General features: G+C 38.4%; 1 protein-coding gene across 1 annotated transcript; it reads left to right on the top strand.

Moving 5' to 3' along the window:
• The first annotated feature begins 6,685 nt into the window (after positions 1 to 6,685).
• On the top strand, positions 6,686 to 18,703 carry LOC127130344 (uncharacterized). Its single transcript, XM_051059370.1, has 3 exons — positions 6,686 to 7,153; positions 17,792 to 17,876; positions 17,952 to 18,703. Exons 1-3 carry the CDS (start codon positions 6,686 to 6,688, stop codon positions 18,701 to 18,703), a joined length of 1,305 nt encoding a protein of 434 aa, XP_050915327.1.
• Positions 18,704 to 19,451: the final 748 nt, after the last annotated feature.

Here is a 19,451-nt window from a genome sequence, read left to right as displayed (position 1 = left end):
ATTAACTAGAATTTCCTTTAGAATTTAATTAGGACTTTTCTTTAGAAATTTTAATTAGGTTTTAGATTCTAATTAGAAATGATTTAGCTTTTGATTAAATTGAGAATTACACCTTTTTTAATATTAGGTTAAGACTCATCTTAGGATTTAATCAACTTTAGGCCATGAATAAAATTTGACATACTTTGTAAATGACCATTTTGCCCTTATGGGCTTATTTTGGTGTTTTTGTGATATAATTGCATGATCCTTTAGGGTAGGTCCTAACAATTACTGACTTCAATTAGATCCAAACTTAGTGTTGGTTCTATGAATTGGCATCAATTTTGGTAAAACTCAGTGTTATCACAAGATGACACGCTTGTAGTCTTGACATGTGATATCATCTTTCTGCAGGTTGTTTGATATGGTTGTGCAGGATTTATTCAAGATATTAGACCCGATGTTACGATATGTGCATACAAAACATGCAATCTGAATGTTATGTATTTTGTTGTTGCTCTTTTCATGCAAGTCTTTGTGTGCTGATGTGGAGATTGCATGCATTATTCAATGAGTAATTCTATTTAAATCCAGAATATTCTGTTTCCAAAAAAGGAATTATTCATTGCTATTTCTTAGGGAATACACAATAAATAGAATTAGGGTTTCATGCTGCCCAGGCCCATTTAGAAAGCTTCTATTTAAAGACTATGTAAGCCCTATTTTATAGATAGAAAACACGAACGGGTGAGTGAGTATTAGGGTTTTAGTCTTGTGTGCGTTTGTGAATTGTGAGCCATTCATCCATCTTGTTGATGTGTGAATTGGACTGAGTTTTTGAGTTGTAATTTGTCCACTCTAAGCTTTGAAGTACGAGTGTATTTGTTTACTTGATTGAAGCTTTTAAGCAAGATCAAGTGTGTGTCCTTGAAGTGTGTCTTGTTTCTTTTTGGTATTTGTTCTAGTATCACTGATGTGATTGAGGGGGAGCGAGTAGGGTCTCATGTCTAAGAGTTCTTAGATAGAAATCACATGGGTAGAGATTAGGTGAAAATATTGTAACTTGAAGTTGTTTGCTGAGAGTCTTTGAACTAATTCTCTTTAGTGGATTTCCTTCCTGGCTGGGTAGCCCCCAGACGTAGGTGTGTTTGCACCGAACTGGGTTAACAATTTCTTGTGTCGTTTTTCCATTGTTTCCTGGTTTTTATTTTGTTCATATTTCACTTGTTGTTCAGATATTAGTGTCATGACATTACCTTCGACATCTTATATCTGATACCAGAATTTCAATTGGTATCAGAGCAGGCATCCTGCTCTGTTTCTGGGTGAGATCTTGGGACGTTACTTTCTGGTATTATGAACCGAGATGGAGGATCTGCAAACAGACCACCAATTCTGGATGGATCTAACTATGATTACTGGAAACCTCGGATCGTAGCCTTCTTGAAATTTTTGGATAATAAGACTTGGAAAGTTGTTCTAACATGCTAGGAACATCCTTTCATTACTAAGGATGGAAAAGTTACAATTGATAATAAGCCTGAGGAAGAATGGACCAAGGAGGAGGATGAACTAGCTCTTGGAAAATCTAAAGCATTGGTTGCTATATTCAATGGGATTGATAAGAACATCTTCAGACTGGTGAATAATTGTGAGGTGGCTAAAGATGCTTGGGATATTCTTAAAACCACTCATGAAGGTACCTCTAGAGTGAAGATGTCTAGATTGCAGCTGCTTACTACCAAGTTTGAAAATTTGAGGATCAAAGAAGATAAGAGTATTCATGATTTCCATATGAATATTCTTGAGATTGCTAATTTCTCAGGTGCCCTGGGCAAGAAGATGTCAGATGAAAAGCTTGTGAGGAAAATTCTCAAGTCACTTCCCAAAAGATTTTCCATGAAAGTGACAGCCATAGAAGAATCTCAAGATATCTGTAAGATGAGAGTGGATGAGCTAATTGGATCCCTCCAAACATTCGAGTTGGGAATGAGTGATGGATCTAAAAAGAAAGTCAAAAGCATAGCCTTTGTGTCCAACACTGAAGATAAAAAGGAAGAAAGTAGTTAGGATATTGATGAAGGTATGTCAAATGACTTAGTGTTACTTGGAAGACAATTCAACAAAATCCTGAAGAGGATGGATGTGAGGTCAAAGTCTAATGTCAAGAACAACTCATTTGACATCAGTAGGTCCAATGATGCTGGAAGAAGAACAAGATCTGAAGAAAAATCCAAACAAGGCAAAGGAATTCAGTGCCATGAATGTGAAGGGTATGGTCACATTAGAGCTGAATGTGGGACCTATCTCAAGAAACAGAAGAAGAAACAGAAGGAGAATCTGCCAATCTTGTGATTGCCTTGACTTTGAGATGTGATCCTGATGAAGATTCCAGTGATGATGAATTAACCTTTGATGAATTAGCTACTTCTTACAAGAAGTTGTGTCTCAGAAGTGAAGAAGTGTGTCAACAAGTGGAGAACCAGAAGAAACTGATAACCCAACTAGAGGCTGAGAAGACAGAACACTTAGAAACCATTTCTAATTTGAATATTGAAGCCTTGTTCCTGAATTCCAAACTGGATGAGATGACTAAGTCTGTCAGAATGCTAAACAGTGGATCTGACACCTTAGACAAAATCCTCCAGGCTGGAAAGATGGCAAGAGACATGACTGGCCTTGGGTTCAATGAATCTTCTCCTGATTGTAGTCCCTCTGATAGCAAACCAAAGATGTCACATCAGGTGTCTCAACATCACAAGGGAAGACAACATAAGCACTCAAAAGGAAAATATCAAAGATGGAGATGTCATTATTGTGGGAAATTTGGTCACATAAAACCATTCTGCTTTAGGCTGTATGGTTATCCCAGTCCTACTCATCAACCTAGACCCAAACAACACATCTCTTCTAACATAAAACAGTGGGTTCCTAGGGTTGGTGCTACTAACTTGATAGCTCACACTTCCTTCAGAGTCTCAGCTAAAGAATATTGGTACTTTGATAGTGGATGCTCCAGACACATGACTGGAAGCAAAAATCTTTTGGTTGACCTCCAATCTCATGTCACCAGCTATGTAACTTTTAGTGATGGAGCAAAGGGTGAAATCAAGGGGATTGGAAAGCTAAACTGCTATGGAGTTCCTAACCTTGATAATGTGTTGCTTGTTAAAGGATTGACTGCAAACCTGATCAGCATCAATCAACTATGTGATCAAGGTCTCAATGTGAACTTCACAAAAACTGAATGCTTGGTTACTAATGCAAAAAATGAAGTGATCATGAGAGGAATCATATCTAAGGACAACTGCTACATGTGGATTCCTCAAGAAACTAGTTATTCATCGATATGTGCTCTAGCTAAAGAAGAAGAAGTGAAACTATGGCATCAAAAAATGGGTCATCTGCATCTTAAAGGGATGAAGAGGATCATATCTGTTGAAGTTGTCAGGGGAATCCCAAAATTAAAGATTGAAGAAGGAAGAGTATATGGTGAATGTCATATTGGAAAGCAGACAAAGATGTCACATCAGAAGATCAAACATGACACCACATCTAAAGTGTTGGAACTTCTCCACATGGACTTGATGGGGCCTATGCAGGTGGAAAGTCTTGGTGGAAAAAGGTATGCATATGTTGTGGTGGATGACTTCTCCAGATATACCTGGGTGAATTTTATAAGGGAAAAATCTGATGTGTTTGATGTGTTTAAAGACCTTTGCCAAAGACTTCAAAGAAAAAGAGAGAGTCATGTTATCAGAATCAGAAGTGATCATGGGAGAGAATTTGAAAACAGTAAATTTGCTTATTTCTGTTCATCTGAAGGGATTGGACATGAGTTCTCTTCTCCCATTACCCCTCAGAAAAATGGTATGGTGGAAAGGAAAAATAGAACTCTCCAAGAATCTGCTAGAGCTATGATTCATGCTAAGAAGTTGCCTTACCATTTTGAGGTGAAGCTATGAACACTGCTTGTTATGTTCACAATAGAGTAACCTTGAGAAAAGGGACCTCAACCACTTTATATGAAGTCTGGAAGGGAAGAAGACCTACTGTCAAATACTTCCATGTGTTTGGTAGTAAATGCTATATCCTAGCTGATCGTGAACAAAGAAGGAAAATGGACCCCAAGAGGGATGAAGGAATATTTTTAGGCTACTCAACAAACAGCAGAGCCTTTAGAGTCTTTAATTCCAAAACTAAAGTTATGATGGAATCTATCAATGTTTTTGTTGATGATCAAGAGACTGATGTCACAGACGATGTTGAAACATTTCTGAATGATGCCCCAGCTGAACCTTCTGATAAAAGTAGTGAGAGTGAGTCCACCCAGGTTGAACCTGAAGCTGATCAAGTAAACAAGGGACCCTGTATCAGAATTCAGAAGGATCATCCTAAAGATCTCATTATAGGAGATCTAAATAAAGAAGTCACCACTAGATCAAGGGAAGTGATCTCACATGCCTGTTTTGTGTCAAGGATTGAGCCTAAGAATGTTAAAGAAGCTTTAATTGATGAATTCTGGATCAATGCCATGCAGGAAGAGTTAGGCCAATTCAAGAGAAATGAAGTATGGGATTTGGTTCCAAGACCTGAAGGAATAAATGTTATTGGAACAAAGTAGGTATACAAGAATAAGTCTAATGAAAAAGGTGTGGTTACTAGGAATAAAGCAAGGTTAGTAGCTCAAGGATACACTCAAGTTGAAGGAGTTGACTTTGATGAAACATTTGCACCTGTAGCTCGCCTGGAGTCCATTAGATTATTGCTATGAGTGACATGTATTCTGAAGTTTAAACTGTTCCAAATGGATGTGAAAAGTGCCTTCTTAAATGGCTACTTGAATGAGGAAGTATATGTTGAACAACCAAAGAGATTCACAGATCCAAATATTCTAAAGCACGTGTATAAGTTGAGGAAAGCTCTTTATGGGTTGAAACAAGCTCCTAGAGCTTGGTATGAGAGACTCACAATGTTTCTCATTGACAATGGATACAGAAAGGGAGGCATTGATAAGACTTTATTTGTCAAAGATGAAGGAGGAAAGATCATGATTGCTCAGATCTATGTGGATGATATTGTGTTTGGTGGGATGTCAAGTAAGATGGTTCAACATTTTGTTGAACAAATGCAGTCTGAATTTGAGATGAGTCTTGTTGGAGAACTAACTTATTTTCTTGGTCTTCAAGTCAAGCAGATGGAAGATTCTATCTTTCTATCTCAAAGTAAATATGCCAAGAATATAGTTAAGAAGTTTGGCATGGAGAATGAAAGCCACAAGAGGACACCTGCTCCTACTCATCTGAAGTTGTCTAAATATGAAAATGGTGTCAGTATGGATCAAAGTCTCTACAGAAGCATGATAGGGAGTCTGCTATATCTTACAGCAAGCAGACCTGACATTGCTTTTGTTGTAGGTGTATGTGCTAGATATCAAGATGAACCAAAGGTGAGCCATAAAAACCAAGTGAAAAGGATCCTGAAATATGTCAATGGCACTTATGACTATGGGATGCTATACACTCATGGATCTGATTCTGTGTTGTTTGGCTATTGTGATGCTGATTGGGCTGGAAGTGCTGATGATAGGAAAAGTACATCAGAAGGATGTTTCTTCTCGGGGAACAATCTAATATCATGGTTTAGTAAGAAGCAAAATTGTGTTTCTCTGTCTACTGCTGAAGTTAAATACATAGCGGCTGGAAGTAGTTGTTCTCAACTGGTGTGGATGAAACAAATGCTGACTGAATACAATGTCACACAAGATGTCATGACAATGTACTGTGACAACCTGAGTGCTATAAACATCTCAAAGAACCCTATTCAGCACAGCAGGACCAAACATATTGATATCCGTCACCATTTTATTAGAGAACTTGTGGAGGATAAGATTGTAGCCTTAGAGCATGTTGCTACTGAGATGCAGTTAGCTGATATTTTTACAAAGGCCTTGGATGCAAATCAATTTGAATTCCTGAGAGTGAGATTAGGGATTTTCATTTATGAAAATTTGTATCAATTAATATGGAGTGGAAAAATTACTCAAATTATAGTCTATTTTCCTAAAATAAAGTGCCCCCATTATGGTAAATCATTACCTTGTATTGGAAATACCATTTATTCCATCTTCACACGCTACCCCCATAACCCCATTACCTACTCCAACTATTCCATCTTCCTTTTCCTTCTCCACAAACCTCTGCTAGGGCAACCTTACTTTTTCCAGAAAAACTCCAAAATGTCACAACATCAAGATACATCTGCTTCTAAAAATACTAAGTCTACTCCAAAATTTAGTGTTCCTCCCATGGGCGTCCTTGATGATGAGATTTTTGATGCTTCTCCTCTCTCTGTTATTCCCGCCGCGGACATTGATTTGAACCAACCCATATCCATTGATGCCTCCGCTTCTGAATGTTCCAATCAAGATAATCCCTCTAGTATTCCGTCTGGTTCAACTCCTGTCACTAAGTATAAGGAAGGAACACACTGTATTGATCGTGTTATAAGAGACATAGTTACTAGAATTCTTAATGAAGGCCACTATGTGAAGGCAGTTTCTACTCCCCTTGCTCAAATGTATCCCCCTCCTGAGGTTGAACAACCTAGTGGTAAGGGTGATGATTCCTCCAGTTCTGAAAAGGCCTAAGCTGCTAAAGGGTTACGCTCTCTAGGGCAAACCGTGTCTAACAAAGGGAAATATATGGCCTCTAACACGGCTAACGCTTACCACTCTAAGAAGCATGATGATGCAAATGTTGTGATTCATCTAGAGGATGGTAGCTCTGATGATCAAGAGGAAAGATTGATTCATCACATAAAGCCAAGTGTGGCTAAACACATGAAGACTCGTAAAGGAAAATTTGTGGCTGAACTTATGTCAGCTAGAGAAGCTAAGAAGACTGTTGTCATTGGTCCCTCCAAACCATGGAGCAAGGTTGAAATAAAGAAGATGAAGGTCAGAGATGATTCTGAGCCTGAAGAGGATGTTGAGGAAGATGTCCCTGACATCTCGCCTGCGAAGAAAACTACTGTTAGGAAGTCTCCTGTTGTTCATTTGGATAACATCTCCTTCCATCTTGAGGATGGAGCTGCTAAGTGGAAATTTGTGATTCAGAGAAGGGTAGTTGTGGAAAGGGAATTGGGAAAAGATGTTACTGATGTCAAGGAGGTCATGGACCTGATATAAGCTGCTTGTAAGAACAAAAATAGTTCTACAATAGATTCCATGATTTTGATGATAACAAAGGATGAAACCAAAAGTGGTACCCTAACGAAAAGTTTCTAAGTGTGCAGGGTTCTAAAGAAAGAAGAAATAAATCTGATGATGTCATCAGATGCAAAACAAGATCAGATGCAAAATCTCAAGTATCAGAAGCATCTAAAGAGGAATCTCATTCAAGAAGCTCTAAACTCTGGACAAAACTGCAAGTATCAGAAGCATCTGAACATGAAGTAAAGTCTAGAAGCTCTGACTCTGAACAAATGTCTTCTGCAAACTCTGAAGTTATCAGCGCCATCTGAACATTCAAGAAATAACATCAGAAGCCAATTTCTCCAGATACACAAAGACTCTAATCAGAATTGTTAATCATGATGAAGTAACGTTTAAGCCAAGTTAAAGTTCTGCAAATGGATTTCCTCAATTAGAAAGAGACGTTAATCTCCACTTCCAAGAAAGAAGATACTAATTGTGGTAAGTAGTCACTTCTAAGTGAAAAAGTCTACTGCAGAAGCTATTAATGGAATGGCGTAATTACATCTCAATATCCAACAGATTCAACGCTACTTCAACTCTACTTCAACTCCTATAAATAGAGAAGAAATCTCATTCAGTACACATGAAGAAATCACTAGCCAAAACTATACTGAAATTATATCACGCTCAAGAAAAACATCTTTGTTCTTCAAAGATTTTCACTAAGCTTTTGCTTATCAAGTGAAAAATTTGTTCTTAAGTTTGTAATATTTGCTTTCTTAGAAGCATTCTAGATTACACATCTTGTATCTATTTTTATTTGTTTTCCTCAAGTGACTCTTTGTAGTCTGTAGACTTGAGAGGACTAAGAGATTTTCTTTTCTCTTAGGGGTTGTTTGTAATCTTTCAAGATTAGTGGATTAAGTCCTTGTTGAAGGCGAAATCACCTTGGCCGGGTGGACTGGAGTAGCTTTGTGTTATAAGCGAACCAGTATAAAATCATTGTGTGATTTCATTTTGCAAAAGCGCTTATTTTTTCAAACAATTCAAACCCCCCCTTTCTTGTTTTTCTCACCTTCAATTGGTATCAGAGCTCCGGCTCTGTTATTGATTTTCAAATCAAACACTTAACCGTGTAGAGAGATCCAGTGCGAGAAAAACAAATGGCCCACTCAAATGAGAAAGATTCTTACAATGCCAAGCCTCCTGTTTTTGATGGAGAAAAGTTTGATTACTGGAAAGATAGAATCGAAAGTTTCTTTCTGGGTTATGACGCTGACCTCTGGGACATTGTCACAGATGGATACAAACCTCCAACCTTAAATGGAGCTGAAGTTCCCAGAAGCAAAATGTCAGAAGATCAGAAACGTGAGTTCAAAAATCATCACAAGGCCAGAACAATACTTCTAAATGCTATATCTTACAACGAATACGAAAAGATCACCAACAGAGAGACGGCTAAAGATATACTTGACTCTCTGAAGATGACCCATGAAGGAAACTCCCAAGTCAAGGAGACGAAGGCTCTGGCGTTGATCCAAAAATATGAAGCCTTCAAGATGGAAGATGACGAAGCTATAGAAGCTATGTTTTCCAGATTCCAAACTCTTATTGCAGGTCTTAAAGTGCTAGACAAGGGATATACAACTGCAGATCATGTTAAGAAGATTGTCAGAAGTCTGCCAAAGAAATGGAGACCAATGGTTACTGCTCTGAAGTTATCAAAGGATCTGAACAACATCAGCCTTGAAGAACTTGTTAGCTCTCTCAGAAGTCATGAGATAGAACTAGAGGAGGATGAGCCTCAGAAAAGAAACAAGTCAGTGGCGCTGAAGTCCAGACCTGAAAGACGGAAGTCAGACAGAACCAAAGCTCTTCAGGCAGAAACTGCAGATACTGACGACTCTGAACCTGAAGACTCTGATGATGAAGAAGAACTGTCCTTACTAACCAGAAGAGTTAAGCAACTCTGGAAAAGAAGGAACAACAACAACTTCAGAAGATCAAGACCCAGAGGGGATAGATCAGAGTCAACTTCAAAAGGTAAACCTAATAAAGATATTACCTGTTTTGAATGTAAAGAAACAGGTCATTATAGAAATGAATGCCCCAAGCTGAAGAAAGATAACTCTAAGAAAGAAAGCTTCAAGAAAAATGCCTTCAGAACAAAGAAGGGATTAATGGCGACCTGGGACGATAGTGAATCAGGATCATCAGAATCTGACTCTGATGAACAAGCCAACGTAGCATTTATGGCTACCACATCCAGCAGCTCAGATGAAGAATCTGAAGAGGTATTTTCTGAACTTTCTAGATCTGACTTAGAATCATGTTTATCAGAAACTCTTACCTCTCTTCAGAAATTAAAACAAAAAGTTAAAAGCATTAAAGGCCTTCTTAAAGCAAAATCTGAAGAATGTAGTGAACTTGAGACAACAATTCTAGCACATGAAGATACAATCAAATCTTTAACGTTAGAAAGAGATGGAGCTAAAACAAAAAGCTTAAAATTAGAAGAAGTGTTGTCTCAAGCACCACAAACTTCAAATGAAATTATTTATAAATATGAAGAAGCCTTTCAACAATTTCTGAAGAATGGGATAAATAGGAGTATTATGGCATCCATGATTTATGGAGTAGGTCAGAATAATAAAAGGGGTATTGGGTATGATTCTGATTCTGATAAAACTTCTATCAGTAACCAAATTAAATCACCTTTTTCATATCACTATACACACACACAAGAACACAAATTTAAAAATGCTAGAAGACCCAAAGTTGTAAGAAACTCTGGGAAGACTAATCTAAAAGGACCCAAGAGATTCTGGGTACCGAAAGATAAGATTATCTATGTTGCAGATATCCTATGCAGCAAAGTTCAGACACCAGTCATGGTACCTGGACTCTGGATGCTCGCGACATATGACGGGAAGAAAGTCTATGTTCCAAAGCCTGGAACTTAAAGACGCTGGCTTTGTAGGCTTCGGAGGAGATCAGAAAGGAAGGATCAGAGGCTCCGGAACTATTGGTAATGGTACTCTTCCCTCTATATCTGATGTTCTTTATGTAGAAGGATTAATGCATAACTTGTTATCCATAAGTCAATTAAGTGATAACGGTTATGATGTAATCTTTAATCAAAAAACGTGTAAAGCCATTAGTCAGAACGATGGCTCTGTCCTTTTCACAGGCAAGAGGAAAGACAACATTTATAAAATAAATCTTTCTGATTTAAAAGATCAAAATGTTAAATGTTTAATGTCAGTTCACGAAGAGCAATGGGTATGGCATAGACGCTTAGGCCACATTAGCATGAGGAAACTTTCTCAGCTAACTAAACTTGAGTTAGTCAGAGGCCTACCTAAACTGAAGTTTTCTTCAGATGCTCTGTGTGAAGCTTGTCAGAAAGGAAAGTTTTCAAAAACATCTTTTAAAAAGAAAAATGTTGTTTCTACCTCCAAGCCTCTGGAGCTTCTTCACATTGACTTATTTGGTCCTGTGAAAACAGCATCAGTCAATGGAAAGAAGTATGGACTAGTAATCGTTGATGATTACAGCCGCTGGACATGGGTAAAATTCCTAAAGCACAAGAGTGAGTCTCACTCTGTATTCACCAGTTTCTGTTCTAAAGTGCAAAAAGAATTTGACTCTAAAATTATTAGAGTCAGAAGTGATCATGGTGGAGAATTTGAAAATAAAGATTTTGAAGAATTATTTGATTCTAATGGAATATCCCATGATTTCTCCTGCCCTAGAACTCCACAACAAAATGGAGTTGTAGAGAGGAAGAATAGGACACTCCAAGAAATGGCCAGAACCATGATCAATGAAACAAATGTAGCAAAGCACTTTTGGGCAGAAGCTGTAAATACAGCGTGTTACATTCAGAATAGAATCTCTATTAGACCTATTCTGGATAAGACTCCCTATGAACTGTGTAAGGGAAGAAAACCCAACATTTCATATTTTCATCCTTTTGGATGCATTTGCTTTATATTAAATACTAAAGAACATCTGAACAAGTTTGATTCCAAAGCACAGAAAGGTATTATGTTAGGATACTCAGAACGCTCTAAAGGCTACAGAGTATACAACACAGAAACCAAAATTGTGGAGGAATCAATTCATGTTAGATTTGATGATAAGCTTGACCCTGAAAAGTCAAAGCTAGTTGAAAAGTTTGCAGATTTAGAGATCACTCTGGTAGAATCTGAGAAAACTCCAGAAGCAACTGTCACTCCAGACTCTGAAGAAATTAAATCTCCAGAAATTCCAAGGAAAGTTAAGAGTCGTAGCAACGTATCTGAAGATTTGATCTTGGGAAACAAAGATGAACCTGTTAGAACCAGATCTACCTTCAGAACTTCTGAAGATATTCCTCTGGGACTAGTGTCTCTGATTGAGCCTACGTCCTGTGATGAAGCTCTTCAAGATAACGATTGGGTGGCAGCTATGCAAGAAGAGTTAGATCAATTCTCCAAGAATGATGTCTGGGATCTCGTTCCAAAACCCAGAGGCACTCATGTCATTGGAACCAGATGGGTTTTCAGAAACAAACTGAACGAGAAAGGAGAAGTTGTCAGAAACAAAGCACGACTGGTAGCTCAAGGTTATAGTCAACAAGAAGGTATTGATTATAATGAAACTTTTGCTCCAGTCGCAAGGTTAGAGTCTATTCGTCTTCTTGTATCTTTTGCTATTAATCATTCTATCAAATTATACCAAATGGATGTCAAGAGTGCATTTCTAAATGGTTATATTTCAGAAGAAGTGTATGTAAATCAACCTCCTGGTTTTGAAAACTCAAATTTTCCAGAACATGTTTTCAAACTTAAGAAATCCTTATATGGACTTAAACAAGCTCCCAGAGCTTGGTATGAACGCTTAAGTAATTTTCTTCTGGAACAAAATTTTATCAGAGGGAAAGTTGATTCTACACTCTTCTGTAAAAATCATAAAAATGATCTCATGATATGCCAAATTTATGTTGATGACATTATTTTTGGTTCTGCTAATATCTCTGTTTGCCAAGAATTTTCTAAGTTAATGCAGGCAGAATTTGAAATGAGTCTAATGCAAGAACTAAAGTTCTTTCTGGGAATTCAAATCAATCAAACTCCAGAAGTCACGTACATTCATCAAAGCAAGTACATTAAAGACGTTCTAAAGAAGTTTGATATGTCTGAATGCAATTCTGCAAAGACTCCCATGCATCCAACTTGCATTCTGGAGAAGGAAGAGGTAAGCAACAAGGTTTGTCAGAAGCTCTATCGAGGTATGATAGGCTCTCTTCTCTATCTGACTGCTACTCGTCCTGATATTCTCTTCAGCGTCTGTCTTTGTGCCAGATTCCAATCAGATCCTAGAGAATCTCATTTAACAGCTGTTAAGAGAATTCTTAAGTATCTGAAAGGAACTCCTAACCTGGGCCTGATGTATGAGAAAACATCAGAGTATAGGCTTTCTGGTTATTGTGATGCAGATTATGCAGGAGATAGAATAGAACGTAAAAGCACATCTGGAAATTGCCAGCTTCTGGGAAACAACTTAATCTCCTGGGCTAGCAAAAGACAGTCAACTATTGCTCTATCAACTGCAGAAGCAGAATATATCTCAGCATCACTGTGCACAACTCAGATGCTCTGGATGAAACATCAGCTAGAAGATCTACAGATATTTGAGAGTAACATTCCTATCCTTTGTGATAATACTGCTGCTATTTGTTTAAGTAAGAATCCCATTCTACATTCCAGAGCCAAACACATAGAAATAAAACATCATTTTATTAGAGACTATGTTCAGAAAGGGATAGTAACGCTGAAGTTCATTGATACAGAACATCAATGGGCAGATATCTTTACTAAGCCTCTAGCTGAAGATAGATTTCGTTTCATCTTAGAAAATCTGAACATTAAAAATTGTCCTGAGTAAAATTTGGCTCTGAACATGTGAAATGAGAATCTGATAAAAACAAATACACTTCTGCCTCTGACTCTGATACTTCTACCAAGTTAAGAAGATATCTGAGTTAGAAATCTTCAGAACCAATCTCTTGGTATTCTTGAAGATCAGAAACATCAACACGTGGGGAACATGCGTCTAACCCTAGAACTTCTAGACAGCTGTCAAAAGAAATCAAAGGTCAGAACGCTTGAAATCTCCTCGAGCAGTGTGCTTACTGTTGGGATTAGACTTTCATTTATTAGCTATAATCATTTTTCCTCCCCTAGCGTGCAAATCTTGTGTTCTGTTCCAACGCAATTAATTGTGTCGTTTTGCATGTGTTTTTACCCTTAGGTATATAAACACTTTTCTCACATTTCACACACTTATCACTCTCACTCACTCTTAAATCCTAAACCCTCTCTCGAAGTTTTCTCTGCAACTCTCTCAGTTCTTCATCTTTTTCATCAATCTTCATCATGAATCCTCAAGAACAAGCAGTTTTTAACTTCTCCCAACAAATGGAAGCTGCTTCTAACCCCCAAACCTCAAACACTCAAACACCCATGGTTGTAGATGTTACCACAACCCCAGTTTACAAAGAACCTCACATTTTGGAACGCGAACAACACATAAACCTTTCAACTCCCTTTGAAGGTTTGGATGTTCTATGTGAATCGCTGGTAGATTTTGAGAATTTGAGAAGAAATGGCGTTGATTTAACAGAAGATCTTCGCAAGCAAGGTTGGGAAAACTACTTCAACAGATTGTATGGTCCAATCTATCCTCTTCTGGTGAAAGAGTTCTGGAGATGTGCAGATGCTGATGATGAGTTCATTGTTTCTTTTGTTCTGGGAGTGAAGATCATCATCACAGAAGCATCTATTGCCTCTTTGCTGAACATGGAGAGAACTGGAGGTAAAAGGATTTACAACATTCCTCCAAGGTCCAAGCGCATCACAGAAGTCATTAACCCTACAATCTTCAAAGCAAATGTTGAAGGAAACCCCTCTAAGAACAAGGAGCTTCATCAGAACCTCCGAGTTTGGTTGAAGATTATTCTGGGAACAATCCATCATCGTCCAGCCTCCAACTCTTCAGACTATATCAACGCTGATCAGAAATGCATCCTCTACTGTATTCAGAAGGGTATTCCGATCAACCTCCCTGTTCTCCTCTTCAGATATCTGAGGGATTCAGTCAGAGAAACCAGGAATAATATGAAGCCCAGATCCTACGTTCCTCTGGGAAGATTGCTCTCTGACATCTTCATTGAGCATGGACTGGTAGATGCTCTGGAGAAGACCAGATGTATGGATGATCTGGCAATTGACGTTGGAAAGCCTCTCAATGCCAAAAATCTGAGGAGTATGGGAATCATCAAAGACATCAGAGTCAAGCCCACTATGAATGTGACCTGGGAAGCTCTGAAGGATCAGAGGAAGATGCCTCATGGCCTTGAAAGGTTCTTCAAGAATGAACCCAGAGATGCCATTGCCATCTACCTTCAGGATCGTCTGGATGAAGGCATTGATGTTTCTGATTTCCGCCTAGAAGACTGTCTGGATTCTGTAGAAGATCTGGTCAGATACAAAAGAGGCCTTTCTGAGAAGAAGATAGCTGAGGAAGCAAGGAAGGCAAAGAAACCCAGAACTGGAGAATCCTCTGGAACCAAAGCTCCTCTGAAAGTCTCTTCTTCTTCTGGTAAGTCCATTCCTCCTGCTACTTCTGTACCTGTAATGGCTTCTTCTACTCCTCTCCCAACACCTCCCATCTTTACAACCTCAGAAATTCCTCCTTCAACCATTAGAACCTCTCAACCTCCACCTGTTCTAAAAATTGCCCGTAACTTCACAACAACCTCTGACCCTAATCAACTATATCACCACAGCTCTTCATCATCCTCTGAGTATGAATCACCCCCTTACCTTTCTCCTTCTTCTAACCAAGAGTCTTCTGATCATGAGTCCTCTGATCAAGAACACTCTGACCCAAACTCCCCAACAATAGCTGAAATTTATGCTAAAAATTTCGCCCCACAAACTCAAACACAAACTGAAGTAACCTCTCCCCTCCGAACTTCTATTCCACAACAAACAACCACCATTACCTCTGAAAATCAAACTTCCCTTCCACCACAAACAACCACCACACCCTCTGAAACCCAACCACCTGTGATTCAACCATCTGAACCTTATATCACTCCACCATTAATTCCCGCTGTACCTAGCCCAGACTCTGATCCATTAGATGTAAACCCACTCTATGCTTCATCCCCCAGTCTTCAACCAGACCCAGATTCTGAACTTCAACCAGAAGCAGAATCTGAACCCCAGCCAGAACCAGAAACTGAACCTCAACCTCTAAATCTCAGCCCTCAAAACTCTCCAACTAATACTCCTGAACCTGAACCTGAACCTAAAATTATCACACCTACCCTTGAGGAGGCCATTATGCAGGTTGCAGAATCCTCAGTCCAGAAGATCAAGTCTCTGGCTAAAAATTCTGAAGTCAGTGATGATCCTAAATCTGTTAGGACACACTGGAACAGAGTTATTAGTTGGATGACCTCTGAGTCTTATAGGCTGAAGAGTATCTCTGAACAAGTCAGAAATGGCTACATTAGAGACTCTGAGGAAAGACTCCAGGAAAGACTGGCTAGAGAAGCTGAGGCCAGAAGGTTAGAGGAAGAGAGACTGGCTAGAGAAGCTGAGGCTAAGAGATTGGAAGAAGAAAGATTAGCTAAGGAAGCTGAAGAAGAAGCTAAGAGATTGGAAGAAGAACGCCTGGCAAAAGAAGCAGAACTTCTGAGAATTCAGGAAGCTGAAGCCAAGGCTAAAGCAGATGCAGAAGCCCAAGCTGCTGCTGAAGCTGAAACTCAGCAGGCTCTGATTCAGGGGGAGTCTTCCTCTGCGATCCCTCTGATTCTTAACACTCTGACGGAGATCAAGCAAGATCAGAAAGAGATCAAGCAAGATCAGAGTGAGCTCCGGGCAAGGATGGACAAGCAAGACGCTCTGAATGAAAACCTCCAGAACATGTTTGCCATGCTACTACAGAGACTTCCTCCTCCTCCAAACCCTTAGGCACTTAGGATTTTTTTTGTTTGCCTAGTGTTTTTGCTTCTGTCTTTTCTTTTTTAGCTCTGATATTTCTGTTGAATCTGATGTTTTGACTGCTGCTTGCCTTTGTGCTTTTGTTTAATGAAGTGCTTTTCTCTCTATTTTTTTATGTTTTATGCCTTTTTGATTATGCCAAAAAGGGGGAGAAATTATTAAATAGCTCTGATGAAAATTATGTCTAAAACCTTAAGCATTCTGCAACAATTATAGAAATAGTTCTGATATAAATAGCTCTGATTAAATAATAGCTCTGATTAAATAACTCTAACTTTAAAGTTAAGCATTTGCAGAAAGTTTTCAGAAACCTAATTACTTGGAAAGCTCTGGTAAGAACTTCTGAACTCCCTAGTACTAACTCAGGGGGAGCTTTTGTCTATCTGATCTAATATTTTTCATGTTTCATCTGATAATTTTATTTGTTTTGTCATCATCAAAAAGGGGGAGATTGTAAGAACAAAAATAGTTCTACAATAGATTCCATGATTTTGATGATAACAAAGGATGAAACCAAAAGTGGTACCCTAACGAAAAGTTTCTAAGTGTGCAGGGTTCTAAAGAAAGAAGAAATAAATCTGATGATGTCATCAGATGCAAAACAAGATCAGATGCAAAATCTCAAGTATCAGAAGCATCTAAAGAGGAATCTCATTCAAGAAGCTCTAAACTCTAGACAAAACTGCAAGTATCAGAAGCATCTGAACATGAAGTAAAGTCTAGAAGCTCTGACTCTGAACAAATGTCTTCTGCAAACTCTGAAGTTATCAGCGCCATCTGAACATTCAAGAAATAACATCAGAAGCCAATTTCTCCAGATACACAAAGACTCTAATCAGAATTGTTAATCATGATGAAGTAACGTTTAAGCCAAGTTAAAGTTCTGCAAATGGATTTCCTCAATTAGAAAGAGACGTTAATCTCCACTTCCAAGAAAGAAGATACTAATTGTGGTAAGTAGTCACTTCTAAGTGAAAAAGTCTACTGCAGAAGCTATTAATGGAATGGCGTAATTACATCTCAATATCCAACAGATTCAACGCTACTTCAACTCTACTTCAACTCCTATAAATAGAGAAGAAATCTCATTCAGTACACATGAAGAAATCACTAGCCAAAACTATACTGAAATTATATCACGCTCAAGAAAAACATCTTTGTTCTTCAAAGATTTTCACTAAGCTTTTGCTTATCAAGTGAAAAATTTGTTCTTAAGTTTGTAATATTTGCTTTCTTAGAAGCATTCTAGATTACACATCTTGTATCTATTTTTATTTGTTTTCCTCAAGTGACTCTTTGTAGTCTGTAGACTTGAGAGGACTAAGAGATTTTCTTTTCTCTTAGGGGTTGTTTGTAATCTTTCAAGATTAGTGGATTAAGTCCTTGTTGAAGGCGAAATCACCTTGGCCGGGTGGACTGGAGTAGCTTTGTGTTATAAGCGAACCAGTATAAAATCATTGTGTGATTTCATTTTGCAAAAGCGCTTATTTTTTCAAACAATTCAAACCCCCCCTTTCTTGTTTTTCTCACCTTCACTGCTGGGCTTTTGAAGACTGTTGTTGGGTTCTCTCAATGCTACGAAGGTTTAGTCAAGGAATTTATTGTTAATATTCCTGAGGATATTTCTGATAAGAACAGTAAGGAGTTATGAAAGGTGTATGTGAGGGGTAAGTGTATAACATTCTCTCATACTGTTATTAATAATTTTCTAGGCAGAAATAATGAGGGTGCAGGAGAATTAGAGGTTACAGACAATCAGGTCTATAGGGAGATTACAACTAAGCAGGTGAAAGTTTGGCCTTTTAAAAAGCATCTTCCTGCTGGGAAGTTGACTATCAAGTATGCTATCCTGCATAAAATAGGAGCTGCTAACTGGGTCCCTACCAACCATATCTCCACCATTGCTAATACTCTTGGGAGGTTTATTTTTGATGTTGGGACAAAAATGAAATTTGACTATGGTAGATATATGTTTGATCAAATCATCAAGCATGCAACTACTAATGCAGTTAAGCTGCCAATTGCTTTTCCCTCTATGATCTGTGTAATTATCTTGAATCAACATCCTGGTATTTTATGCTCAAATGATTTACCTAGTAGGAGAAAACCAGCTATGTCTATGCACTACAAACTCTTTGAAGGCAGTCATGTCGAGGATGTTGTCATGACATCTACCATGAGGAGGTCAGTCTCAAAAGTTGGAGCAATTGTTGAGCTTAAGGAGACATGCAAAAAGATAGGTGAAGGGATTAGGGTAGCCACAGCTAGAAAACAATCTTTGGAAGCCTTGATTGAAAGCTTGGAGCAGGTTGAGGGTGAAAATGTTGAACATGCTAATGTCAGCCATGAAGAAGAAGCTGAAGCCCACACCTCTAGTGAGAGGTCTGCTAACAATGATGATGTGAGTGGCAATTCTGCTTCTAGTGCTGCTGAAGAGGCTGCAAACTCAAGCTCTACTGAGTAGCTCTGTTGGCTTTTGTCCCTCTTGTTTTGATGGTTTTCTTGGTTATTTGATGGATTTCTTTGTGTTTTTTTGGTTTGTTTCTCATAATTCTTACAGTTGTGTATGTACTTGGTGATGTAACTCTTTAACTTCTGGTATTTCTGTTAATGACTAGATAGACATTTATTTTGTCTCTTTGGTCTCTTTTGGCTAAAAGGGGGAGAAGTAGCTGTAGATGTAGCTGAGTATCTTAGCTTAGCTCTGTAGTATTGTTGTTGCTCTGCTTGTCTGATACAGGGGGAGAATTCTGGTGTTTATTTGTTTGGTACAGGGGGAGAATTCTCTGTGTTCTGTTTGTATGAAGCAGTGTGGTTGTTGCTTGTTATGGACTGGCTTAAGGGGGAGTTGTTGTGTTCTGGGAAGTTGCATGGACTTGAGGGAGAGTACAAGCACTTGTGTGTCCTGATGTTTGCTAGTTGGTTCTTGCTAGTGTTGTATGTGCAAGTTCTTGTGTGTTTACTAGTTGTTATTTTTTCTAGTGACGTGTGTATGTTTTCTTCTTCTGCTGAACTGATGCTCTGATTGATTTCTTGTGAACGTGTGATATGTTGTTTGTTTTAGCCAAAATTTGCATAAGAGGGAGTTTGTTGGTTCTATGAATTGGCATCAATTTTGGTAAAACTCAGTGTTATCACAAGATGTCACGCTTGTAGTCTTGACATGTGATATCAGCTTTTTGCAGGTTGTTTGATATGGTTGTACAGGATTT

The sequence above is a fragment of the Lathyrus oleraceus genome, chromosome 3 (assembly GCF_024323335.1).
Source record: "Lathyrus oleraceus cultivar Zhongwan6 chromosome 3, CAAS_Psat_ZW6_1.0, whole genome shotgun sequence".
NCBI classification, from domain to species: domain Eukaryota; kingdom Viridiplantae; phylum Streptophyta; class Magnoliopsida; order Fabales; family Fabaceae; genus Lathyrus; species Lathyrus oleraceus.
This window is presented reverse-complemented; position numbering and strand designations above follow the sequence as displayed.